Below are 27,255 nucleotides of genomic sequence, written 5' to 3'. Positions count from 1 at the left end.
TCAGCTAGATATGTCTGCTCTGTCTTGAGCACTTAGTAAATGTTCTTATTAGCAACGCCTCGTGTAACAGCTGTGGCTAACCAGCTGGATTAGCCAAATTTTGAGAAAGCATGATGCATAAAAGATATCAAGCCTTCTCAATAAATTCATGCAAGCCTGGTAATATTCAACAGAGTGGTTCAAATGTATATTCAGCATTTTTTAATTGTTCGTGCTTGTACTAGTAGTACAAAACCAGTTATCTCCAGAACTGAATTCCAGGGGAAAAACAAGAGCAAATGTTCATATGAAAACATTATGAATATCATTTCATCTTGAATCTAGTTCCATGCCATAATTCTATGTAGATCTGTCAATACCCAACTACTCACAGTGAATAAGAGCATCAGGTACATGAGCATTACTAGGTGCTTTCCACTTATGCAGACAGACCTCTGGAAGCTACTGCTGCTAAGCTGGTATTTCCTATCTTCGCCCATTTTGTGAACCACTTAATAACTCAATTATACCATGTTCTTCATTCCTATATAGAAATAAATGTAATCTCCCCATCTGCTAACCTGCTTTTTTCTGCTGCATGACTCCAACTAACTCAGAAGAATTCATATTTTCAGCGTGCATGTGCATGTGCACTTATACATATGCGCACACCCAATCTGTTTACTTTTAAATGTGAACTCTTGAGTTCTCTAGAGTGGGAATCTGAGAATAAAGCAAGGACAACTTGTTCACCTCTCTGCCCTTATTATCCTGCTGGGGTTTATTTTTGTCATATTGGCCTTGGTGTGATACTCAGCTGACATGACTGTGTTTCCTGTCAGCAGTCTCCAATGTAATAAAACTTCCAGTGAAAGCACAAGAAGTTACCTAGCACTCATTGTTCAAAGAAAGCTGACTGTGGCTTTTGGTAGCTTTCTTTTTAATTGGATTTTCTAGAAATAGTTCTCATGTATCCTGCTTCAAGAATAGAGAGTATAAATTGGAAGAAGGGTGCTTTAAGCAGAGGCAAGTAGTTTAGTTTAAAATAGCTCATTATGGGGAGGCACACTGTCTTAATTTAGGCAAATTTTAGGGTGGCTCAAGCAGTTTACAAGTGCTTTTTTGTTTTTCAGGTTTTTGCTAATTCCAGCCTAAATTTACTTGGCCTTTTATTCAAGAGAGAAAGAATACAATCTGCCAAATTTTGCAGGCAGCTGTGTTCCCTTCTAAGTGAATTACAGGAGACTCACTTCTCCCACTGCAGCAGTGCTGCTCAGATGCAGGCTGGCAGGCAGAGGGGTTAGGGCAAGAGGAGCCTCTGAGGAGAGCACAGCACACGGACTCCCATCACACAGTGCTGGAGTGTCCACCTTTCTGGGCAGCCCCCTCTTTACCTACCTCCTGCTTTCTTCCCTGCCACACACAGCAGAGATGAATCTGGTCTCAGTTCAGATGAGTTACTTCATATTTTTACCAGAACAGATGAGTGAAAAATTACGATATTAGAAGTTTCATAGGAGGAAAATGAAGCAGAAAATTATATTCAATAATAACACATTTCATTTAAGTAGTACAGAGTGAAGTAAAGTAATTAGTCCTTTATTTGTGACCATTTGACTAGGAATACCTCTGCACTATGTAAACTATGTAAGTGTAGTAAGTTCCCCAAGTGCAGACAGAGGGGTCCTCCAGACTTGTATGTCTGGATTAACTTGAGCTACACCATATGAGTTACAATAATTAACAAAGAAACAATATTTATTTATCCAGTAATTGCATTTGCCTGAACATCTCTTACTGATTACACTTGATGTTGTCTGATACCAGGTGCTAACTAGTGCTTAGATGAATAATTAACTAGGAAAGTCAGGTACTGCAGAAAACAGGTCAAGAGCTTGGCCAAACTAGACCACCAAACTGTAGGAAGATACTTTTATCCCATTTGCAACAGGTAAAGTCAAGAGAGGAGTGCTCAGAAAATAACAGGTATTTTATGTTATACAGTAAGTCAGGGTCCAGCTGTGAAAAAGCTCCACAGGTTGCACTATGCCATTTTGAAGAGCAGCCATCAAACAGACAAATGAACAGAAATAAGTATTCCATGGCATTTTCAGCCGTGCAATCTCAAATCCCAACTGTAGGACATGCTAGCATATATTGTCCTTCATTCTTACTTTTTCCTCTGCTTTAATGAAAGGTGCCAGTAAATCCCGAGTTGCTATTTCCAGAAAGCAGGTTGAATACACTTTGAACTTCCTCTCTCACCGCTGCCCATTAGCACAGGGTTAAATAAACAAAGAGCTGCTGGGATCATATAAAAGGAAGAAGAGTGGTGACAAGCAAAGTATATGGCATATACCATACAAAAAGAAGTTAAGAACAGAAAGAAAAATTATTCAACAAACCTGGAAGCCACATCATCAGATCCTGGACAAATATTTAAATGCATACATACAAAAGTGTATTTTAAATTGGTGTCAGCCAGATCTTTATCCGTTAACCAGATCTTTGTCTTGTTTTTCAAGCAATAGTGTTCAAGGTAAACTGAACTTTTAAACCTTCACATAGATCCCTTCCAAGTGGCTAAGCTACCCTCTATAGTTCTTTTAGGGGAAAATTTGTGATTTACACACTCCTTTGCCTCCAGTTTAGAGCCCATTTCTGTATTAACCTTGTTTCATTAGTTGCATCAGTGGGATGGGAGCCTGCTGGATACTTCCCTTCAGAATATGTGAGCAGCATAATGATTAGTACTGGACAGAAAACAAACACTCTATTTCATGAAAGTTGGAGAGATTTCTGCATTTGTTTTTACTGTGCACTAAAGCAGAACTAAACCTTGAAAAATGTTTTGCAGAATAAGTACAGCAACCTCATCAGACTATTAAATAGCCCCGGGCTAGATGCCTGCTCAGGCAATCAGAACTCATTGTAAGATCCCTAACTACTAGCTGATAGATTTGCTTTCTCTCTTACTTTCTTGCAATCTCTTCTGTTGTAGCTCTTCTATTTTGTATAAATTAAACATTTCTTGAGTAAAAAATATATTCTTCATAACCATGAATGCATGATTCATTAAACTTGGATCTCCCACTCTGCAGATCAGTGCTTTAACCACTGTACTCCTGATTGTGTTTTTTTCAAAATTCTGTCTTGGATTTTATTTTCTGACATGGCTAAATAGAAAGACATATCAAAAAAGGTGAGGATACTGAAGAATGGAGCAACTTGTTCTCTCAAACTGTCCTAGAGCTACTCTAAAGCATGTGTGTCCAGTCTACCTCCTTCCCCTCCAACCGTTTATATAGGGGATCTCATAGTGTGTTGCTCAGTAATACAACCAATGCAGAAACTCTAGCTATGACTTCGTTCTGTTACAAACCTGCCACTTTTGCTGAGAAAGCAATTGTGAACTGCAAAACACAAAGAGCAATAACAATGACAGCAGGAAATTCTTCTGGCAGCAGAAAAGCTTCTGAGGCACCTTTGAGGGTGCCAGGCAGTATGTGAAGTGGAATTAGCAGATGGCCTGACACTCAGGAGAAACAGCAAGGAAACAAACAGGCAGGAATGAGAGGAAGAAGTTTGGTTCAGAAGGGGAGGGATTTCTGAATTCTTTGAGATCTTTGTTTGAAAGAAACAAAGAAAAACTCAGTTAGTGTCCATTTTTCCTATCTCACACTGAATAGTATAGTCAGTGTTGTCATGACTCCCACTGGCTAAAAGTGAGCTTACACAGCAACAAGTGGAGAAGCAAGTCCTAATCAGACAGACAGCTGGAAAGTAATTAGGGCAGGCATGTCTATGCAGGGAATTACTAAATATTGCTATTCCCAAACACGCCTTCCCCGAATGTGAGCTTTAAATGCACATCCCATCATCACATTATTAATTTGTGAGGTAGTCTGGACACTAGCAAAGTTTGAAACATCTGAGTTGCAGAACAAATCTCATGACTTCTGAGAAAGATCAGGGTACATCTACATTCTTGTCGGCATATCTCACTGGATACTCAATCCTACTGAATTAACCTGACTGGCCATAAATCACTTTGTAGAAACAAGCAGCTTAAAAATCTAGTCGTTCCAATGTCAATTCAGCCATCAGAGTACAAGACTGAGGGAAGAAGCAGGTCACTAATTTAATGATCCTAAGCCCTGTTATGGACCCCAAAAAAACTCTCATCAGTTTTGCTATCTTTGTAGTCTGCTGTGAAATAGTGACATGTAAAAGATGGGAGCTAATTTTTTGTGCAGTATTTGCTAGGAATTTTCTGATCAAAAAGGCTTTTAGAAAAATTAATAACAGTACAGCTAAGAAAAGCCTTTCAAAATATCCCTGAATCTTTACTTAGGACTACAGAAGAACTTCTTGGGAATATAAGCAAACAGCAATAATTTCTCAAACCTATCCAAGCAATCAGAAAGGTCTGGAAAGCTAATTTACCAATCAGGAAAATTTAGCAGTTATAAAGAACTTTCTCTTCCATACTAGAGCACACTGCTAGTGAACAAAGCACTTTTTAAAACCTCAGAAATGACTGATGGAAGAATGTCAGACACCTTGTCTTGTAAAAACCTGAACATCATGATTCTGTGATATACGTCTGTATGTTATAGCAACAAATCTTCCAAAATAAGATCCATGAAGCTGGCCAGAAAAGGTAGTTTCTTCCACAACCTAAAAGGCATTATAGAGAAGATGGAACCATACTTTTCTCAGAGATGCACAGTGAAAAAACTAGAGGCAATGGTCATAAGGTGCAGCAAAGAAAATTCTCATTAGACATAAAGAAGGAATATTTTCACCATGAGGGTGGTCAAACGCTGGACCAGGTTGCCCAGAGAGGTTCTGGATTGAAAAAAAAACCTATAAAATCCATTGGGGGGGGGGGGGTTCAAATCTGCACTGGACAAGGCCCAAGCAACCTAGTCTAGCCTCCAAATGTGCCGCGATTTGAGCAGGTGGTGGGACCAGATAACCTCCAGAGGTCCCTTCCAACCTTCATTATCCAATGATACTATGATTTTTCCAAGAATGGAAGTTGCTGACTCTTTTCTGTCTGGAAGGGCCTGCCATGCATGTTACTGGTCCCTTTTTGATTTCATAATGCTAATGCCTAACTGGCAAGACAGCTTTATTTTTCTAACATATTTAGCTGTCCATAGAGTTTTAGCAATCAGCCATACTGGGTGTGTTTATTTGAAAACCTGATGGCTAACATGCTGTAACAAGGACATTTAAGATTCTACTTTAGACTGTACAAATAATATTCCACAGTATGTTAGCCAGTTGCAGTCAGTCTTAAGCTGCTTGGAGCTCTACCCTTATACATAATTAATTTCAGCCACTGTCTTCAAGGAAAGAGTAGCTAGATTTTCATCTGTCTTCTATTCCCCAAATCCCAATATCTTTGGAAACCTTCCTGATTAAGTTCTTTATTTCCATTAGATATTCATTGGAAAGCATGAAGATCTGTCTGCATTCTGCACATTGTTACCACACAATCATAGCTTCTTAGAATTATAGAATAATACAGGTTGGAAGGGACCTCTCAGAGATTATAGTAACCTTGCAGTGACGTGGGCCAGCTTGCCCTTAGTACCCTCGGATTCATCCCATCTAGGCCAAGGGACTTATATATATTCAGTATGCTTAAGTGATCTGTAACTCAGTCTTCCTGTGCTATGGATAATAATTTTCTCCCCAGAACTCTTGACAAGGCACACTAGGCACAAGGATCTAGGAAGCCTGAGAGCAGACCTTGCCAAGGAAGAGCGAGGAGTCATCTGTGCTTTTTCAGTGATGTCCTTTATCACTAGGTGGTCACCCACTGAGCAGTGGGCCCATATTTTCCTTGGTGTTCCTTTTGTTGGTGGTGTACCTGTGGAAGCTTTTTGTTGCCCTTCACACCTCACCAGTTTTAACCTCAGTTCAGCTTTGGCTTTCCTATTTCCTTCCTTGCAAGTCTGGGCAATGCTTGTATATTCTTCCCAGATAGTCCACCCCACCTCCACTTCCCTCCAACATTTAAGCTCAGTCAGGAATTCCCCATTTGGCCAAGCTGGCCTCCAGCCACACCTTCAACTTCCTGCATATCAGGATAGATCATTCTTGTACTTTGGAGATTGTCTTTGAATCAGCTAGCTCTCTTGGGATCCTTTGATCTTCAGGGCAGTGTCCCCTGGGATCCACCAGGTATTTGGAAAAGCCACAGTCAGTCAGTCACAAATGTTTCTATCACACAGAACTGAATGCATCTATAGTTACGTGTCTTTGTTGCTTCATAAGTCCATTTTCAACACTCCCTAATCACTAGTCACTTCTGACTAATTGTCAGTTCTGATCATAAAATACCCCATCCTACTGATTAGCATCTAGAAATGGGTCACTGGCTTTATAGGCTTTGAGAAAACTTCTATGAGATCAGTTCATCCCTAGTAAAACACCGTGAAGCACCTATCACTGCACCAGATCACTTCAAGGACAGGCCCATCAATGCTGATGCCCAGCACCAGAACATTTGACTGATGAATCCTGGGAGATTGATTTTGTATCCATGAGCAAAGACAAAAAGTAGAAGTGAGGCAGAGGCAGAGAACTCTGGCAAGAGTCAGCGAGTAGGTAGAATATTTGGGGATGACAAGGGGAAATCTTTGTGAGCAACCCAGACAGGTCTACATACTGGCCCATGCCCATCTAGCTTATTCCCAATTGCAGATCTGATAGATGGTAACAGACTAGATCAGCCACAGGAATGAAATAGCTTTGTGCTGGAGGTCTGAAGACATCCACCTTGCCCTTCAGCAGTGCACTAGTATTGTACTTCAGAAGCAAGGGGCAAAAGGTTGGGGGAAGGGAGAATGACTGGGAAGTTGTGCAAATACAGGAATGTTTTGTGTTGAAAAGAGACCTCTCATTTTGCACATTGCTCTATCATGTGCTGCTTTGCTGACCCTTTCTGGCTCTGCAGCTCAAAAATTGTCCAGCTGATATGTGTGCTTCTTCACATTTATTTGCACAAAAAGCAGAAACACTACCACATTTGTTAGATTTTATCTATATTGCTTTTTTTCTTAACTATTCCCTAAACTTCCTGTGTAAGCCTTGAGATGAGAGGAAACCACACTACCTACAGTCAAGAGTGTCTGTAGGGTAATGAAAAGGTCACTGGCAAAATAACGAGACAAAGTGGTGACATTTGGTCCACCTACACTCTTTTCATGTATGAGAACGCATAGGAAAAAAATAGTACATTCCAGCTGAGAGAGCAGAATGCTTTACTGAGAAAAGACAGGCTTCTTGCTTGTTAGCATGGGCTGATCTAAGATTCTCATTTCCCCCATCTTCATGGAAATACATGTGTCTATAAACACAACTAGTTTTGCGCTTAGAGCATTAATTGGTTCAATGACCTAATTAGACCTATATCAGATACAAACTAAATCACCATTCAGAGAAGACAGCAATTTAACAGAATAAATCTAGGATCTAAGACATACAACAGCACCAAACCCTCAGCTTCAGTTGCTTAGAGAAAGCAAAGCCGGTTTCTGTGCTTGCCACATGATTTAACAAGTAGCAGTTTTGTTGCCGCAAGTCAACAGAGCCCTACATTCTGTATGCAAACTGCACAGGAAAACCAGAAAAGGTTTATGAAACAGCTTCTGTGTGCAATGAGGCAGATAGATAGATAAAATGCATGTGATATACTTTCAAAGAACTGAAAAAATGCTGCGAGTATAAAAAATAAGGTGATGAAACACTGCAGTATCAATCGGATTAGCTGAGAAAGATATGAAATGAAATCACCTAGCTAATCAGCTAGATTTTATATTGCACTTCAAGAAGAGTCTTGCGATAGTAAATTGACCTGCAGAGCTAGCTTTGTCAATATGCTGTTATTTACCACAACATATCACTTTGCATCAGTTGCAAAGATGCTATTGTAGAGTTGTTTGGTACCCTTGTAAGTAGGAAGATAATTTCTCTTTAGCTTGGTTACAAATGAAACAAGGCCTGTGCAATCACTTTGCCTGTTCATTCCTCTGTCTGTCAGCCCTTCACCCCCCACCAGTAATTCCCTAGTATCTGATACTCAGCCTTTAACATGTAAAGCGCTTTGTCATCAGAAGTAATTGCAAAGAATTTACAGCAGAAGAAAATACAATCAGGCTAGAAATTTGTGTCAAGTAACAACAAACTGAACAAGACACCTGGATAGTGGCAACCATCTGAGAAATAAAATTTGGGATCAATAAGGGGACACAAGTATTCAGTCTATGTCCAAATAGCTGATTTGATAAACAAGTTAATAATGTAAGCAGTATTTCTAGTAATGGATACGGCTGTTACAGAGCATGCAAATGGGAAGCTTTTCATGCCTTTTAGAGGGCTGCCAGTGCAAGTTTGGAGTTAAGGCACCTTTGTTTGTTGGTCTGTTTGTCCTCCTGTAGTCCTGTTCTAAACTGCGCTTGTAAAGCAGTCACCCTATCAGCCTTCTTGGGATGGCTGAGGTAGGGGCGACCTCCCAAAAAATACAGAGAGTTACAGGTCAAGACGCTGTTTTGTATCCTGGAAGCACTAATGCACTCAGCCTATGCCTCAGCTCTCTGGTAAGGCTCAAGTTGTTGCAGACAGAGGAGCTGAAAGAAAGGAAAACTGAATAGCATGCTGAGACACTAAGTTACAAATGCATTTTTCACAGTAGCCAGTGCATGCAGTTGGATGGCATACGGCTCTTCACAGCTGTCATTCTGTACTAGCTGTTTCTCTTATCTCAGCCCATTTATCATTTTACTTTTGCAGTGCTCTTCTCAAGCCTTCTCTAAATGTTATGACAGCTTCTATTCTGTGAAATTGGGAAGCTGTGAGAAGACTATAGTCATTGCTATTCCAACAAAAGCCAGGAAAGAAATAATTTCTTTAATTATTGTAAGAGCTTCTGCTCTTTTCAGTTCAAATTCTCTTATTCATAAGTTCTGTAAAGAACTGACAACTAGTTATTAGAGGTTTCCACAAGACTGGGAGTAATTAATGGCACTGTGAATAGCATGGTATCAGTGTAGTCTACTGTATTACATTAATGTGATCCTTCATGATTCCTAAGCTGTGTAGCCTTTGAAGAAGCCTGTTTCTATTTTATGGACAAATTCACTCCTAGTATAACTTCATTTCCTTAAAGGCAGTGATGCTGTCTCCATTTTTACTGGAGAGCTGGTCACACCACATACCCAGAGAAAAAAATAGAAGCCAGTGAGGAGCAACTAGGACATAGGCAAAGCATACAATCATAACAGAATATTTCCAACAAATATTTTGGACCAGATGATCTCCAGAGATGCCTTCCAACCCCAACCATTCTGTGATTTTTCCCACTGAGGAAGAAGTGTTTCCAGAGTTTCCTAGGAGCAAGTTTTAACCCTAGGCAGCAAAAAGATGCACAACACATTTTTTTTCTTAACGAGGTTTGCAGGTTTTCTTTGACCAGTTCAGTCGCACCTGCTGCATACAGCCTCTTAGGAGCAAGGATTCTTTGTGCCCTCAGCCAGGTTTTGGATACCAGGTCTATGATAGAAAAAAAATGATATCTATTTAAAAAAAAAAGATAAACTTTTGAGTAATCAGAACTCGAGAATGGTTGGGGGGTGGTTTGTTATCCCTTGCTGGATCAAAAATATGATCCCAAGAACTTCCAGGTAGAAGTGGGAGTTAGCTGCTTTTTTCTTACAACACCATTAGCAGTAATTATGCAGGCTAATAAATTACAAATAATACAGTTACATTCTTAAAGAAGTCTCCTGCTGCAATAAATAGTATCAAAAGCAGATGCTGGCATTCACTGGCCTAAAGTATTTCTATCTTGCAGTCTTTTACACTCACTTCCTAATCGAAACTCCCCAGGGATTTAGTGTAAACAGAGATAGAAGAGTGGACACACCTTGATTAGACCTTGATTAGTTTAGATGTACTGAAACTCAGGTAACTCGGAAGGCTACAAATGTTGGCTAGAAGTTTATCAGTTATGCCACTTCTTAAAAACCTACTTTTTCTTGTAAAAGGCAGAAATATCCATTAGCAAAACAGTTTGAGAAGGATACAGATCCACAAGCACTTCACTGCAATCTCAGGAGAAATGTTAAATTTGCATTTCCTTGAAGTTCTGTTAAGAGCACTGAATTACTGTTGCTGTGATAGAATCAAGTCAGTTTAAAGCCATCTGCTTGAGGAAACCGCTTAATAAAGTGAACTCAAGCTAGGCACCCTCAAACCTGAGGGGATGCAAGAGCATTGTAAAACATACTGCTATGCACCTCCCTTTGTTTTTCTACGTTTCCCTTTGACTTCTGTGCACTTTTCATGCTTTCGTGTTCAGGAAAAACTATTTCATCCTTTCTTTGTTAAAGTAACATCTTATTCAGCCCCCTTGATCAAATCTTCTCGTGCCAGAACATTTGCAAGAAGTGAGTTCATTCTCACATTCATACTGAGAACGAAACTATCACATTCCTAAACACAGAAATATTTGATTTTACTGGCCCTTTTGCCACCCCCTCGTCTCTCTTTGTGATTCTTATTCATTCTGATTAGGATGTAAGCGCCTGCTGAAAGGTTACTTGACATTTACTTGTCTTTTAAATTGCTGTATAGTTCGAGGTGCTACAAAATCAACAACAAGGACACATTCAAGAAGAAACTGAGTCCACACTTGGATTTTTTGTTTATTCTTAATGAATCAATGTGATATCTGATAAGAAAAGAAAATGTTTTCTTACATCAGGTTTCCTAACCTGACAAAGAGTATTTTAAATTTTTAAAGTGTTTTTTAACTGTTCAATTCATTCTGTTCTAAGTGTCATTCTTTAAGAATAGTTTGAGACGTTTTTCTTCAATACCCAGCGCAAGCAGATATTGCAATTTGCTGTATAAGATGTTTAGGCTAACTAGGTTTTTTTCCAACCTGGCATTTACTTAGTTAACGAATCTGAACAGCAACAAGTTGAAAACAGAAAAAAAGAAACATTAAGAGGAAAATAAAATGAAGTGAATAACCTCCCTTGTGTATCATTTATTTAGAGACCATAAGGGTTCAGATGTGAATACCATGTACCCATGTTTTCATTGTGATTAGAACACAGAGCAAATAGAGAACAATTATCTGTGCCTGTCAGGAGAAAACTCACTTGCTCACTGAAGGACTATGGGGATGGCGGGGGGAGATCATCCTTTATGAGCTAATTGTTACTGAATTGTCTCATATAGACACTTGCACTTTTTCAAGAACCTGTGATAGGGCCCATTATGGGAATACAAGCAGTCAGTGGACAGGCCTGGAAACTTTTGCATTCCTATTATTGCATAGAGAACTTTATTCCTTTTTCTTATTAATATACCAAGTAATTTGTAGATGTTATAAAGTTACCAAAATAAACATTAATGACATTTACTTAACATATCACTGTAATTATCAGCTAGACAATCATTTCTCAAATTAGGGATGATACATGACTGACACTAAGTATCTTCTTCTTGTTCCAACTAGTATGTCCAGGAGTGGTACTATGAGATGAAGAGATGTGCCACTCCCAAACTGAGGCTTCAGTTCTGACTGAAACCCTCAAAATGTTTCCATCATTTCTCTGAAAACTGTATCAGAAAAATTCAGATGATTATGTACTTACATATTGCTTAACACTGAAGCCTTTGGTGAGGGAGCAGCATTCCTCAGGTCTTTCAGAGCTGCTTAATCCAAACTGAGAGGTAACCCAAAAGGCTTCTGCTCCATTAAACCTGTTAAAAACAGTTCCTTAATAAGTAATTATGAATCATTTATAGTTAACGGTATGTATTATTCTGACATTTTTTGCATATTTTGGTTAGATTTGGGGATTTGACTCTCTTTTAGTGTTGGCTTTTGACTAGGGAAGTTGAATTGCTTCATTTGGAGAGAGCAATAAGGAACTAACTTCACTATTGCTGAGAACACTTAATGCTTTATGACATTATTTAATACAGCCTTAGACACCCACAATTTACACAGCTAGTCTTAGAAACTCATGTGACAACTAATCCAAGCCTATCTGCAAAGAAGAGAAATAAAATACCACATGGTTTATTGATGACCTAAATTGCATTTTATGATTACTACAAAGTTAATAATTGCCTTCAGTAAAAACTGTTTTATCAATTGTAATTAAAAAAAATTTTTTAAATCAAGGTATAGTCATTTTAATTCAGTTTTTATGCACACATAAGCTGGAGAACATCTCTGCAATGGGATCTTTATTTGAATACACTCTTTGGGAGTTTTCTTTTTATGAATAATTTTGTGAAATGCACTTTTGTGAGTTTACTGTGATGAATTTACAAAATTTAACTTGGAGAGACTATGATAAAATTAGAAGCAGAAGAAAAGCAATAGCCAGGCTGAGGCCTTCCCATGTCGAGCCCCCAAACGACGGCTCTGCAAACAGCGTAGCCCACGCCGGGCTGCGGGGGCTGGAGCGGGCGCCGCGGGGCACCCGCAGCCCCGCGGGCGGCCGCTGCCCGGGAGCCCTGCGTCCCTTCAGCCTCCCCTCGGCCGGCGCCGCTGGTGCAGGGAGCGCAGACGCGCAGTGGCGATCCCTGCCCCGCTGCCTGGTCCTGCTGCGGCCCCCTGCCCGCAGCGGGCTGCAGCCCGTGGCGCAGGGCCCGTGGCCGGGCGTGGGGCCGGGCTGCTCTCCCCCACAGGCAGCCCACGGGACAAGGCCGCTCACGAGCGTGGGGCCAGCCTAGCCTCCCCGACCGGCAGCCCACGGGGCAGGGCCCCCGGCCAGGCACGGGGCCAGGCCGGCCTCCCCGCCACTGAGCTGGCCGGGGCAGAGCCACCGAGAAGGGGGAGGTGCACAGTGACACACTAGAAAGCCACTTTTCTGCCGAACTGGGAGAGCAGCTGCTGCTGCTCTTCACGGGCTCCACTAAGGATGCCTCTCCAGCACAGCTCCGCCAGGACCTGGCAGCGCACCGTCCTTCTAGCAGGCGTCGTGGTCCTGCTCGTCTCCCTCGTCGTTGCTATCATCCTGGCTTCTGTTCTGACTCGGGGAAAGCAGGAGATCAGCCCAAAAATGCTGAAATGGAAGGACAGAGGGACCACTAGGAACCTCCAAGAAGTCATCCTGGGAAGGTGCTACAGCTATGTCACAGCACGGCACCCTGAGCTTGGGTGAGTAACCGCCTCTGCCATGCGCTATGTGGTGTAATACAGGCGAACAGAAAAGAGGCAGCTACCATCTCCACTGAACCGCGTCCTCCGGGTTTGCAGTGCATAGAGAAATCAGGGAAAAAAGTTGTAGTCCAGTGTCCTGTAGCAAAATGCACAAAGTCAGACTGCAACTGGCTGCGCCCGAGCGCTTTCCTAAGGAAACTGCCTGCAGAATGAATGCAGACAGTGTAGGGCTAGGTCAAAATCACCCCTAAATACGTACTGTAACTTCATAAAAAACAGCTAAAATATAAGCTGGATTCTAACAGGTTTGAATATGCAGAGGTGAAGACAATTCACTGTAAATCCAGGCTGTGAAAAATACTGCAGCATGTAATGCTGTATTCACATAACCAAAACATTACATGGGAAAGAGGAAGAGGAGAAGGTTCAGCACAGACTTACAGGATGGATAAATATCTTTGAAAAATGTTGGGAAATATATTGGGATTATGCCAAACAGATGTTATTAACACACGGGTGAGACTTCTTGTGTGAGTTCCCAGCAAGCACATACTGCTCTCGCAGGGGAGTGCAGCTGGCTTACGGTGTCAGCCTGGGACCTCCCAGGCAAAACCTCTCCACTCAGCCCATCGGTGCGTTTAGCGCCGCGATGCGCAGAGCATGCCACGGCTCTCACCCTGCGGCAGGTGACTCCTTAGGCCCAGGTCTGCGACAGCATGTTAGGGCTGAGAGCGAATGTGCAGGTGGTCCGGCCCCGTGGGAAAGGCTGAGCACTGAATAAGGAGTGCCGGGGTCTCCCTGCAGGTAATGAGGACACCAACACTTTGGGCCGGATCCAGCACAGGTCCCTGAGCAGGCACCCGTCCACCAGCTCTGTGCTACACAGAGGAGGGAAGGGACTGTGCACCCAGGAGCAGGGGCGTGAGGAGGGGGCCAGGGCAGAAAGGAGCAAAGACATCCGCTGCAGTAGCAGCCAACCGTTAGATCAGCGCAGGCATAAAAGCACGGATGAAAGGAGGTTGTGAGCCTGGAAAAAAATGTAGACGCTAAACTCCTGACACGGGCATCCTATGTGTAATCCTCTCGTGGGCGTCATTCAGCTCGGCAAACTGGCTTGTCTAAGGTGAAGCTCCACGTGCAGCTCTCCTGGCCCAGGTAGCAGCTCTCTGCCATGAAGGGGGGAGCGGCTCCGTTCCCCAGCTCATCCTCAAAAAACCTTTCTGTTCCGAAAACCCAGAAGCTTCCTGCTGGAGGGCCAGGGAAAGGGGTAGGGAGGGCAAGGGCTGCATCATTTCTGTGACACCACCCCCTCCGGTTTGTGTCCTGAACGAGCTTCTGCTGGAGATTTCCCTTGCCTTGAGCTGAGCCCGGTGGGGCTTGCCTCGCAGCTTGCCCCATAATGCTACGTTCCTGGCCTTTGACTTAAAAAGATAATTGCCACTTCACATTTTCACAACATTAAGCTGAAAACAAAGCTTAAATACATGCCCAGTTTGCTCAGATTTTGACTTCTTTTGGCCTCTGCTTCCAGTGCAGAGAATTCGGTATGAAAAAGCTGATTTGCAGCATTTGAAGGAAAATGGACACACAAAATATCATGGCCTGACCCCATAGAGATTTAAGTGCACATTTTACATTAAACATCTAAGTTGTTCTAGTTAAAAGGACTGCTTTTATGGGTAAAATTAAAAACCTCCTGAAGCTTTTGCAAATTAATGTACATATTTCTAAAAGTGTACATTCATTTATTAAATAAGAATACATTCAATATCTAAATCTGAAATAATTGTGGAAGCCTTCATTACTTATGCTTGTTTGTTTCATTCAAATTGGGCTGCTGGAGATGTAAAAAATTACTTTCGTGTAAACATGTTTCTAGCCAACTAGTCAACTTGATGTCTGTTTTCATTCACAACACAGTCTGAATCTGAACCACAAATATGGTTGGGAATAATTTGTTTAAAAAATGCTTTCAAGAATACTTTTTAAAAAGTCACAGACCTATGGTCATAAGTTTTCTAAAATGGTTATTTTTACAAAGCATAACATTTTGCGCTATTCTGAATTGAACAACATTTAATAGCTTCAGGAGGACTGTGAGCTCTTTCTTTCTTTTAGATTAAATGACTTCTCTATAGTAGGACTTTCTTTTTTAACCTATTGAAGAAACAATGTGAACTGCATCTGAGAGAGACATCATTGAAAAAGGAGAAACGTTCATTTGTGTACACCTGAAATGTTCAGGAGGTTCCTGAACTGAAAAAGTAAAACATAGGTGCTGCCTTTTTTAGGAATCTAATCTTAGATTCGTCATTTCCTATCCTACTGAGATGCAGTGTAACCAACCGCTTTTATCACTGTCATTTTCTGATGACAAAGCCAGTGCCTTTGGGACACATCACAGATCCCTCTATCTTTCATCCTATGTTCCTTCATCATTACTGTAGGCCTTATATCTTCCATTCCATGAGATCTTTGGTGTACTTAAACAAAAGGAGTGGGAAAATGGAACTGAAGAAACTCAGACAGGCCTATAAGCTGATCACGCTGTGTCTTATACTCACTTATGCCTTTTGTTGCCATCATTCCTACTAGGAGAACTTCACTGCTTTGATCATAATTCTTCTAATTTCCTCATAAATTTATTTATAGCCTGCTTATGCCCTTTTAATCTTACACCAATGCATGCATTTGTTTAAAAAGCTCTGCTTTTACTAAATTCACGTACATTTTCTCTTATTTTTACTTACCATCATGTCTGTAAAGGCTTTTAAAAAAATTGCTCTAAAATCTTGGATATGACTTAGTTTAGACCACTAGACCTCTAGTTGCTTTAACCACTTTCCTTCCTTCTGCTTTTACCACACATACATATTGTTTGCCCTTCTACAGTCAGAATAATCCAGGTCTGCTATCCTTCACCACAAGCATACGTAGACTGTATTTTTTTCTCTCTCTCTCTCTTGACTACCCTTTTGTTATCCTTCAGGTCTAACTCACACTTGTGCTTTGTGCATCTTGACTTTCATGTTTTCCTGGCTAACCCATCACTTCCTACTTTATAATGCTTCAAAAGCAATAGTCCAACCAATACAAAAGCACTTTTTGGTTCCACATCTCTGCATTTTCTGCAAATGCCAAAAATTTTGACATTAAGCCTCAGCCTAACCTCTCTCATCATCCTACAACTTCAAGTCAGAGATTAACATATGCTTGAAGGCACCTCGGCCAGTCTTTTGGCCCAACCCTCCCCCCAGTCAAAACACAGCTCACTGCTTGTACTTCAATTAACGTCTGGAACATTTCCAAATATTACGGTAACTCTTTGTGCTGAAACACCCAGTTTTTCGATCATTTCCTTAACTTGCGCGTCTCTCTTCCATGTGTGTTTTCATGTTTAACAGCAGTACTGTACTCTTGTTAGTGTATAATTTGATATATGTAATGTTTTAAATGTGGCCCTGCTGCAAGCATTGTTTAAAGCATGGTGTGCATTAATTTCCTTCTCCTTTTATAATATATGTATATATATATGTACATAAAATATTGTAAGTGCATTGTATGTGCTCACTTTTTAACTGTAGGAAAAAAACCCATATCATTATCTGCATTTTACAAATGGAGAAACTAAGGCAGAGTTTCCACAGCTGGAATAAACATAACATTCTTCAAAATTCCACCAGAGGACCTGAACTGCAAATTTTTACATTCCTAGTGATCAGTTACAAGAGGCTGTTTTTTAAGGCACACCACCAATATCTACTAGCAATCTAAAAACGTATTTTGTATCAGTTCATTCAGTTATTTAAAATGTGCTTATCACTGGCTGTCCAATCAGAAGTCTTGCTCAGCATTTGCACCTCTTTAAGTTACTCAAACACTATATTTTCCTTATTGCAAATACGGCTTCTGATAAACTATACAAAATATAAATTTTTCTCTCTTTCAAATGTGCACAATAACAAGCTAGTGTGATGTTACTGTCTTGTATTATGATTAAATGTTTTGAACATATATGCATAAAAGCAGCTTTGAAAAACATTCTCCATTTCTCTGCTCATTTAGAAGAGAAAATGCAATCATTCAGTTTGCTTTTGTGTTGAAACAGTTTTGCTGTTCAGACTGATCTACATTTGCATTTTGATAAAAGTGGCTATAAGAATCTCAATCAAAAAAACTCCCTGCAAAAACCCTGAAATGCCCCCTCCCCCTCCTTCATTGGGCACATCTTGCAATGTAACAAGACAGGGCAAGGAACTACCAGATTTGGTTGCATTCATGGATATGCATCTTAAAAAAGTTTTTATATAAAACTCACTGAAATCTAAGCTCCATCTTTGATAATACTTTCAGTTTTTTGACATCAGCAATATATTCATTACAGTAGTTAGTAAGTGTGGTCATTACTACATTTTGGACTGCCATATTTTGAAATTAGAACAGCTGACTGGTTTTGAAGCAAAAGGTAGATTGGTGACCTATATTAATAGGAATTTCTGACATTTCCAGACCTCATGGATGGATTTAACAGGGGTCAGGAGTCTACAGTCCCCACACTAAGCCCTGCTTATTCAAATGCATCCTGTAAGTCATCTGACAATGCCATTGACATGCTGATGTACACCACCATCATGTCTGCAATAACTCTAGAAGGTAATGGACATATTAATGCAGCTCTGTACACAGTATGCAATGAGCATGCTCTGTTCATGCTCCATCTTTCCCAATTCGAAATGTGGGTCACAACCCAAGACCAATAAGGCCACTGGAAAGACTCTTGCAGACTGCAGTTGCATTTTCTGAACACCTCACAGGTAATCTGATTTTATCCTGTCAGTTTGCTAGTTCCCCGAAATCATCCAAAGTTTCAGTCCTTGTATTGCAGTTGCTTACTAAAGAATAATTCACTACTGCTGTATACAGCACTTGCTTCTAATAATTTTAACTGGCTGTGTGCAATACAGCCCTTAGTATTATTTCTGTTGCTGTTTAGATTACTCTCATCCATCAGGTACTCCTGGATAGAGAGGTTTACATGCTGCTTAAGAATCATTTGCACACATACACTTTCCTCAGTTACTCTTCCTGTGTAGAACTCTGTGCCAAAATTTAGGAGAAGCAGGCAGTGAATGCCAAAAGCCTCTAATAATGCATTTGCAATATTAGCCCTATTTCTAGGAAAAAAATGCTGATGGTATAGCAGCAGGCTTTACGGGTATTGTCCTTCCCTGCACGCAGAGCTGCACAGCTACATAATCACATTAAAGATTAGTATTATTTCTTTTCAGCTTCCTTAGAAAATACGGACTGCTGCCAGAAGACAAAGACAAAGCAATAATGTATCACAGCTCAGAAGTGTTTTGAATATTAACAGAAGAGTATTAATATTGGTTTTGAATATTAACAAAAGGCGCACATTCTGCTTTCACTCGTCTTGCAAAATTCCCATACTCATCAACACTAGCTATTGGTATGTGCTGTACTTTTGTCTGGAAAAAGGCACTAACACTTGAAGGATTTGACTTCAAATGACCTCATTTCCTCTTTCCCAGTAATACAGACTTCCTCTTGTGGCTAAGAATCGTGCTACGACTTTATCTTAAGAAACGTTATCTATACGGAGGTCATAGTCACTGAGCCCTGAAACACGAACAGTGCTTCTTCGCTAGTTTAAAACAAATCCACCTTGCATTTGCAGTTCAAGAGATTTTTTCATTCCCAGATGAAGACTACTCCTACCCCACTCAGGTCTGCACACTTATTGCTCGCTGATCCACTCAAAATATGCCACACTTGCAAGGACCTACTATTTAAAAATGGCTGAAGTTAAGCCAGCTTATTTTTTGTCTAGCATCTGCCAATAAGATAGCAACAAGTACGTAGACAAGGAGCCGGTTTAGTAAAATATGTGAATCTGTAGGCCCAGCAATCTTCCTGTGTCTGAATAAGCAGTGCAAAAACTCTGTGGGAAAGATTTTCAAGAAAAAGTAGAATTCAGTAGAATTTAAAGAGATTTTTCATGCAATGTTGTGGACATACCTACAACATAGATTTTTCCCCTCAAATATAATTAGAGAAAATAATGTTGCTTTTGAAGGCAACGGCAAATTCCCATTATACAAAAATTAATAGTCTATAGTTCTGTCAAATTCAGTAAAAACTGTTGCACAATCAGGAGAGCTTTATCTTCTGACTGCATGAGCATAAATGCATTTTTGCCTTTTCATTCCTTTGGAGATGGTGATACACTTTGATGAAAAGAAAAAAAAAAGAATGGCACCATGATTTTGTGTGATACTACTGTATTTGCAGTCTAATTTACTCTAGAAAGAAAACTGATTTTTGGTGTGTGCTTACTTTTGCATTCTGCCTTGATGCTATGCTAAGCATTTTTAATTAAATCTCTTTGCATTTGTTCACTGCTTATTAACACTTTCACATTCATGCCAAATCACAATAGCCATGATTTGACTCAGTGTTACAAAAAAACTAGTTCTATTGTTAGTCCAATGGCATATTATTTAAATGGAATTGACTTAGTTTTATTCTATATGATCACGGCAACATACTCAAACTTACTTGACATTTGATTTTTTTAAGAAAAACATCAGCCCTGTGTAAGAGAACCTTCTGACTGAATCACAGTTGTCTGAAGAACATTGTGTTACTGCCCAGTACTGCACCGCATTAGACTGTGCTGCAGACTTCTAAAGCATCTCGACTTAGTATACATAGAACTACAAAGGATTTAGCTTTCCTTTTCTACTTTGGAAAAAAACCCACACTTTTTAAAAAAGCAGAATTGTTACACTGACTTCTTTTAGTGACTTCCAGAGCAAACTAGTGGGTACAAACGGCTTTATTTGCACTGTGTTGTTAACCAATACTGTTTAACACCTTCATGACCTGGATGATGGGGCAGAGTGCACCCTCAGCAAGTTTGCTGACAATACGAAACTGGGAGCAGTAGCTGACACGCCAGAGGGCTGATACATCAGAGGGACCTCAACAGGCTGGAGAAGTGGACAGACAGGAGTCTCATGAAGTTCAGCAAAGGGAAGTGCAAAGTCCTGCCCCTGGGGAGGAATAACCCCATGCACCACTACAAGTTGGGGTCCAACCAGCTGGAGAACAGAAAAGGATCTGGGGGGCCTGGTGGACAGCAAGTTAAACATGGGTCAGCAATGCATCCTCATGGCAAAGAAGGCCAACAGCCCCCTGGGCTGCATTAGGAAGAGCATTGCCAGCAGGTCACGGGAGGTGATCCTCAGAGAGCTGGGATTGCTTAGCCTCAAAAAGAGAAGGCTCAAGGGGGACCTTATCAATGTTTATAAATACTTGATGAGAGGGTGTAAAGGAGACGAAGCCAGACTCCTCTCATTGGTGCCCCGTGAAAGCATAAGAGGCAACGGGTACAAATTGAAATATAGGAAATTCCATCTAATCGTAAGAAAAAACTTTTTTACTATGAGGTGATCAAATACTGGAACAGGTTGCCCTGAGAAGTTGCGGAGTCTCCATTCCTGGAGATATTCAAAACCTGACTGGGCATGGTCCTGACCAACTTCCTCTAGTTGACCCTGCTTTGAGCAGGGGGTTGCACTCCGCAGTCTTCAGAGATTCCTTTCTACCTCAACCTATGGCTCTATGAAAAAGCTTTTAGACTTTGAAGAGGTCTGTCATGTAACTACAACAAACAGGGATGCAGAAACTTTCTGGCTCATTTGCTCTGGCAATGGTGTTGACTTCTGTTACTTTTGGTTTGTCTTTCAGTATTAAGATGGACACTGTATCATCATAATAACATTGTTACAATGTTTCAATGTATGTTCTTAATATTTCCCTCCCTATTTCAGATGCCAATGTGTTGAGTTAAATACTTCCTCTGTGTTAGCCTTTGTTATATGAAACATACATAGTTCTGTTCTTCATTTCTATTCACACAGCTGCTTACATTTGCCCTTGGATATTTATAGCAAGGTCTTTTGCATCTTTTACAACTGTTTTTCCCTAACCTGTGCATGAATGACCTTGATCCTTCTTGTAATTTCTTAATGACTAAGATACAAAGATTTTAAATGTTAACAACTGTTTGAATCTCACTCAGAAGTACAGTTCCATTGAAACATGCTCTAGTGAGCTTTAAGGGGAACTGGAAAATATCATTTAGTAGAAAAAAATGGCTGGTTGTCAGCACTTCAGGCTTTAGAGCAAGGGTTACTGGTTCTACAGTTGGTTCTTTAAATGCCTCCTTGCGCTGTTTCAGGCAGGTTTCCATATCTATCCTGTGCTATAACATAGGGGTCCATTTGAGTTTTAGTATCACCTCTTTCTAGAGACAGTTAGAAAGTTAGATTAGAAAGAAATAATTTCCTTTCTAGCAAGAGACAAGCTGATATGGCAGTGAGTAACTAACATTCATTTGTTCTTGAGATAATTAATAGCCAAAATACTTATTTCTGCTCCTCTGGAGTACAAACATCAATACTTGTCTGAGAAATACCATCCAGCTAGAGAATTGGATGGCAAATCTCGTATTTAGTTCTGTGCAGATTTACCTTCCCAGACAGTAACTCCACTGATAATAATAACATAAAGTTTATGAGTGTTATGGGAATTCTGGGAAGAGATGACAAAAGATGCATTGTCCTATCTCCATGGCCAACATGAATGTACTTTTGAAACAGAGCAATGCAATGCTGTTGGGATCTGATTCTGTTGGGAATTTAGCTCTCATTTTGGCAGCCCTATGTTTCCTTATCTGCCCACTGTCTAGATCTACTTATAGACATATATAAATGTTACATGACTATATGTTTCTGGTGTTCTCAAAGAACTTAAGTTTATTTAATAATGGTAAGATATTTTATGGTTCTTTGTGCAAGATTCTATGGCACTTCAAAGCATTTTTGGTATCTGAGATAGCTTACACATACTGCATGACTCAGGATTACCCTGTCATATCATAAATATAAAAATCTCCTTTCATAAACAGTGAAAATCTCCTTTGGTTTTCATTCCATATGCCAGAGAGAAGACCATTCTAGCTATACTAGCCTTCTACAAATTAATCAGAAGTATTCGTTGATGAAGTACTTTTGTATTGTAATTTTATGCAGGTATTTAGTCAAGTACAGTTATTTATCCTTCAGTCACTCAGCTACCTTTCCTTTGCCTTCTTTTTTATTTATTGATTTCACATTGGCTATACAGAGTGATTACTGATGGTGCTCTAAATTCTAGCAACACACTAGGATTGAAATTACATAAGTTTGGTGGAGCCAATCTAACAATTTGTTTTTGCTGAAAGGGAGAATCCTGTACCTTCCCACTTCTTCCTGCTCCCTGACCTTGCTTTAGTCCTGGAGCAAATATGATCATGTCAGTGAAATGTGCCATGCTCAGAGGTCATTTGCTGATAGGATAGTTCAGCTGACATTGCTAAGGTATGGTGAAAACTGAAGAACTGTTTAAAACACCAGAGCACTGTGGGGAAGTATCACTTTGCTTATCCATGGGGATATGAGGGATTGATTCTTCTTCCTTCAGAGGTCAAATAGAGATCTCCCTCTTGTCTCCAAGAGTAAAAACAGATGCTAAAGATGCAATCTCTCTTCACAGAAGATGACACCAAAATAAGGTATTACCAAGGAGCTCACTGGCAGTTCTACTAAATCTCCAGTCTGCTGCCCTGTCCTTGTCCTGCTGACACATGCCACCCTTGAATCAGGGAACTCTCCTGACTTACTGCATTTACACCACATCCCAGCAGTTTTAGTTCTTTAAAAAAAATCGGATGTACTTCAGATCCTTATTATAGAAAAAAAGTATCTACAGCTGCATTAAACCACTGAGTATTTCCCTATTGTCACATACTTTTATTGAGATCATTCTTGTGAATGCATCTTCCCAAGATGAGTATTCAGAATTAAGTAATACTAAAAATAAATTTTCTAATCAAGATGCCATCTTAAGTATATTCCATCTATCTATGTTGAGGACATGGCTCTCACTTGGAAATTAAACTGTACAACAACTACAACCCTCTGTCAAAATGCAGGCCAGATGGGACTTCAGCCCTTCTAAAGAATGCATCCAGGTTACAGAACTTAGTTTAAAATGTGTTCTGCTTAAGCAGTTTGCTTTTTCACCTAGGAAAGCTTAAACCTAGCCAGCAAATAATCTGCTGATATAGATGAACTTTTCACTGGTTTAAAGCTGCCACCTCTTGGCTCAGCACTTCCAGGAAGGTTGAGTGTCATCCTGGAGCGTCAATTCCCAGTTCACATAAAATACTTATGGGGCTATAAACCAAGGCCATGGGCACAGCTGCCCTTGTAATCGTCTCCTTCCTGCCACTGGTGATGGACCACAGTGGCAAGGATTTATCACTTGTTCCCTGTCATTTCTTGTGCCCTCACAAGAACATACACCGCCCTGGGGCATGCACAGGAGAAATCGCATCTCGTACCTCTTGCTTCAGCCCTCTAGATGCCTCACCTCTGCTGGGGGGAATTTGGTTATCCTGCCTACAGGCAACCTTTCCAGAAGTCATCTTTCTCTGAGGCTATTTTGGGTCTCTGTCTCTACACCAATGCCTTCTTTACTGGCCTCTGAACTATTTAATTAACAGAGAGCAATACTTGTAAAATCAAGCTGCCAAAAAAATCAACTATGCCATTCTCATATTGAACAAAATAGATAGGTTACCTTAAATATTAAGATGATGGACACTTTATATGTAATTAAACTAAGTGGGTAGTGAAATGCTAGTGCTTATTGAAGACTTTGAGACTGACAGGTCAGTTTCATGATTTTTTTTGTTAATTCTTTTCCTCAGTAATTTTTCCCCCCTCTCCATTCCTCTCATGTTAAAACCAGCAGCCAGTAATCTCCTCAGATCCTCAGCTATTACTACATATTGGCTGGCCTCTCTTCACTTTTATTTGTCTGATTTCTAGCACAAAGATATGTGATGGGAGATTTTAGATGCTAGAATAATAGTAATGAGTCTAATCTGTCGTATGCACTTACTCATTTTCTGATTCAGTGATCCGAAGATAAGTCAGACTGTCACATCACATAAAATGCACACATTTAAAGTTGCTCTCAGCTGCCCCGTCTGATGATCTCCTTTTCCCACTTGATGGCAGTGTTCACCTTTCATTTAACTCCTCTCACACACTTCTTAAATTGACTACAAGAACTCTAGCTACATCAGCTCGGGCTGGGCTCTGCAACTACGCCAAAAAAACTTCTCCAAAGCGGGAGTGAGACATGGCAAGCCTTGAAGCAGGGAAGGGGCAGCAGAAGGAAAAACAAAAATATGTAGGGGGAAAAAGTTAGTAAAAAGATTCGGGGTTACAGCAGGCTGTATTTCAACACAGGCATAAAAATAAGGTTCATTGCATAATTTCTGACAACATAGAGATGTAGCTACTCAAAAGGTCCAACGAAAAAATAAGTAGAATACGAATGTACAAATAGGACTGCTGTCTACAGCTGCAGCAACTCACCTGAAAGAGGCAGATAATCTGATACATAGCATAGGTGAGCCTGTTAAATGCAGAAATATTGCTAAAACATTCAAATCCTTTGATATGCAATCTCCTTCTACAACACATGATCTTCAGTCTTCTACAGATGAAGATGACGCCTTAGACCCCCTAGCAGACTGAATTGTTCTTATGTATTTGAGGAGCTCTGATATAATCATAAAACTTATCACTGACTATTTAAAGAGCCAGATTTCTAAGCATGTAGGTGCTATCTGTATTACTACTTTGGTTAGAGGTGATAAAAAATGGGAGGGAAACTTGGGTAATTGCATGCACAAGGCAACAAGAAAGCCAGAGGTCACAGTCATCTGGACTGCAACTTGTCAGCTGAGAGCCAGAGCCTCCACAGAGCAGCTTTCCATATTCCAACTGCTGAGAGTCTGGCCTGTGAGGTTTAATCCCTGCAGAGGCCAACTATGTAACAGGTCCTTCAGCTCTGGGGGTTGCTCACAGCTCTAGCTTCAGAGCCTCACCACAGATGCTGCAATTAAAATCTCTGTTTGGCTTGAAAAGATTGTCGTGTTTTAGAAAAAAACCTCAGGACCTTGGAAAAGCCATTGTTGAATATGGGGGAGACCGTGTCTCGCCGGAGAATTTTCTCCTGCCTGCTGGAGTAATTCGAACCATATGATCAGATTTGACTGAGTTCTCCAGAACAAAGCCAGAAAATGATTTTCACTCGTAAATTTAAAGTAGTCCGATACTTTAAGCATGTCTCTCTTTTTCAGTAAAAGGCTAGAGGCAACATACACCACGGAAGCACTGCCCTTCATAAGATGTTCTTAGCATCTGACCGATGCCAAGTCTGTGCTGAACTGAAAACAACACTCTGCTCACAGAGGAACTGAAACCACCAGGGATGAAACCCATGCTTAATATTATACCAATTAAATGAATTTCAACTATGGATGAAATTGCCTTGTCATGTCCAGTTAAAGAAAAATGAATAAAATTACAAATTAAAGAAAAAAACCTACATTAATAGTGATTTCCCAGATATCTCAATGCTAACTCATGCCTTTAAGTGAAAGGATACTCTCTCAAGGTTAGCCAGACCAACGTACTGATATGCAAGAGATAAAGATGCAGAAGCTGTCCATTTTTCTAATACACACATTTAAGTTTGGCTCTAGAATAGCTGCTAATGGAAAAATTCCTGGCCTCGGTTTCTATTTGATAGATTAATGTGATATTCATTAAAAAAGGTAAATGGACTGAAATACTCAAATTCATGGGAAAATGCAACTTCTACCCAAATGTAAGGACAAACCTAGGATATGCTCTGCAGTATATGTAACATTTGCATTTAATAAGGAAACATAGTTTTAATGGTTACATTGATTTGTATCCCAGCCATTATTTAATGCTATACTAACTGCTGTATATACATAGGCTCCCTTTCCAAAGGGCATAAGGCCTGGTCCTGCAATCCTCACTTTCAGCTGAGAAAGGTTTAGAGATTCAGTCCCTAATTTTACAGCAGGTTTCACAGTGCTCCTTTTAAGAGCATTAGTTATTATTTCACATTTACCAGCATCTCCCAAATTTTATTCACTGAAAATGATGCTTGAAAAAATGAAACATAAAATTCGTATATATTTATTTTATGACTCAATAAATTTGTCTTAAACATTTCAGATTCTGTAGTAGAATAAAAAGGCCTTAAATATTTTATCATAAGCAAAGTTAGCCTTAAAGGAAGAATTCTATTGTGCAAACATAAATAGAGATATCACACCTACTTGATGCAGAATTAACATACGAACCAAAACATAAAAACAAAAACCAGAGAAAGATTGCATGAGTCCCACAGTGGGCCAGCACGTAAGTATGTTCACCATGGACTCTTGTATCTGAATTAGATGAAGTTAACTGACAGTAAACGGGTAATTTCTCTCTCCCCCCCCCTTTTTTTTCTTCTATAAACAAAACAAATAAAATTAAATGAATCCATTCTGTATATGAGAACTTCCCAATGAGAATTTCACTAACATGAAAGATTTCAGATTCAATGGATTGGGATTTTTCTGATAAAAATGTATCTTAGAAGTTTCCTAAACAATCCCAAATATAGTAGCTTTTAACTGTATGAGGGTCTTTTCTTATGCTGTATCTGAAAATGTAAGTTAAGTAGCTATCAGCTACTTCTGTGTCAGTTCCTAATGGTGCGAGTAGTCCTAAAAGATATCCTGATAAACTTTGGCAAGTCAGTTCTGAAAACATGCTCACCTTTTTGCTTGTCTAGATGAGTCTACTAAAAACTACTAGCTCTTCCTGCAAACCATGTTTGAGACTTATCAGAAGCTCAGAGAGGGGCGACAGAAACTTTGGGTGGACGTTCACCTCAAACAGCCCAGGCTGTACAGCTGGGGCAGGCTGGAGGCCAGGCCGAGCAGAAGGCTGAAGGTCAGATGAGTAAAACCGCTTTGCCATAGAGCAAGGTAAAGCTACTTTTCCAGCTGGCTCCATGCAAGTTACTTATCTCTGTGCCTCAAAGTAGCTGTAAGAAAGCAG

The 27,255-nt window shown here is 40.2% G+C and overlaps 2 protein-coding genes and 1 long non-coding RNA gene across 4 annotated transcripts in view; 2 read left to right on the top strand and 1 right to left on the bottom strand.

The window, feature by feature from the left end:
• Positions 1–12,195, top strand: part of LOC112996530 (ADP-ribosyl cyclase/cyclic ADP-ribose hydrolase 2-like) — a 28,815-nt gene extending 16,620 nt beyond the window's left edge. Inside the window, exon 9 of the mRNA XM_064511412.1 lies at positions 1,113–12,195. Coding sequence (XP_064367482.1) covers positions 1,113–1,134 — 22 coding nt within the window. The 3' untranslated portion in view covers positions 1,135–12,195. The remainder of the gene's footprint in view (positions 1–1,112) is intronic.
• The window catches only part of LOC135328305 (uncharacterized), a 40,145-nt gene that overhangs the window by 1,424 nt on the left and 11,466 nt on the right, over positions 1–27,255 (bottom strand). Inside the window, exon 2 of the long non-coding RNA XR_010389122.1 lies at positions 11,661–11,769. This is a non-coding gene — a long non-coding RNA (uncharacterized LOC135328305). The remainder of the gene's footprint in view (positions 1–11,660; positions 11,770–27,255) is intronic.
• Positions 12,923–27,255, top strand: part of LOC112996520 (ADP-ribosyl cyclase/cyclic ADP-ribose hydrolase 1-like) — a 29,441-nt gene continuing 15,108 nt past the window's right edge. For both annotated transcript variants that reach the window (XM_026122041.2, XM_026122039.2), the window contains exon 1: positions 12,923–13,180. In XM_026122041.2, the coding sequence (XP_025977826.1) occupies positions 12,942–13,180 (239 nt within the window). In that variant the 5' untranslated portion in view covers positions 12,923–12,941. The remainder of the gene's footprint in view (positions 13,181–27,255) is intronic.

Source organism: Dromaius novaehollandiae, chromosome 4 (genome assembly GCF_036370855.1).
Source record: "Dromaius novaehollandiae isolate bDroNov1 chromosome 4, bDroNov1.hap1, whole genome shotgun sequence".
In the NCBI taxonomy this organism is placed as follows: Eukaryota; Metazoa; Chordata; class Aves; order Casuariiformes; family Dromaiidae; genus Dromaius; species Dromaius novaehollandiae.
The sequence above is the reverse complement of the archived record's forward strand: the minus strand, read 5'-3'. Positions and strand labels throughout refer to the sequence as shown.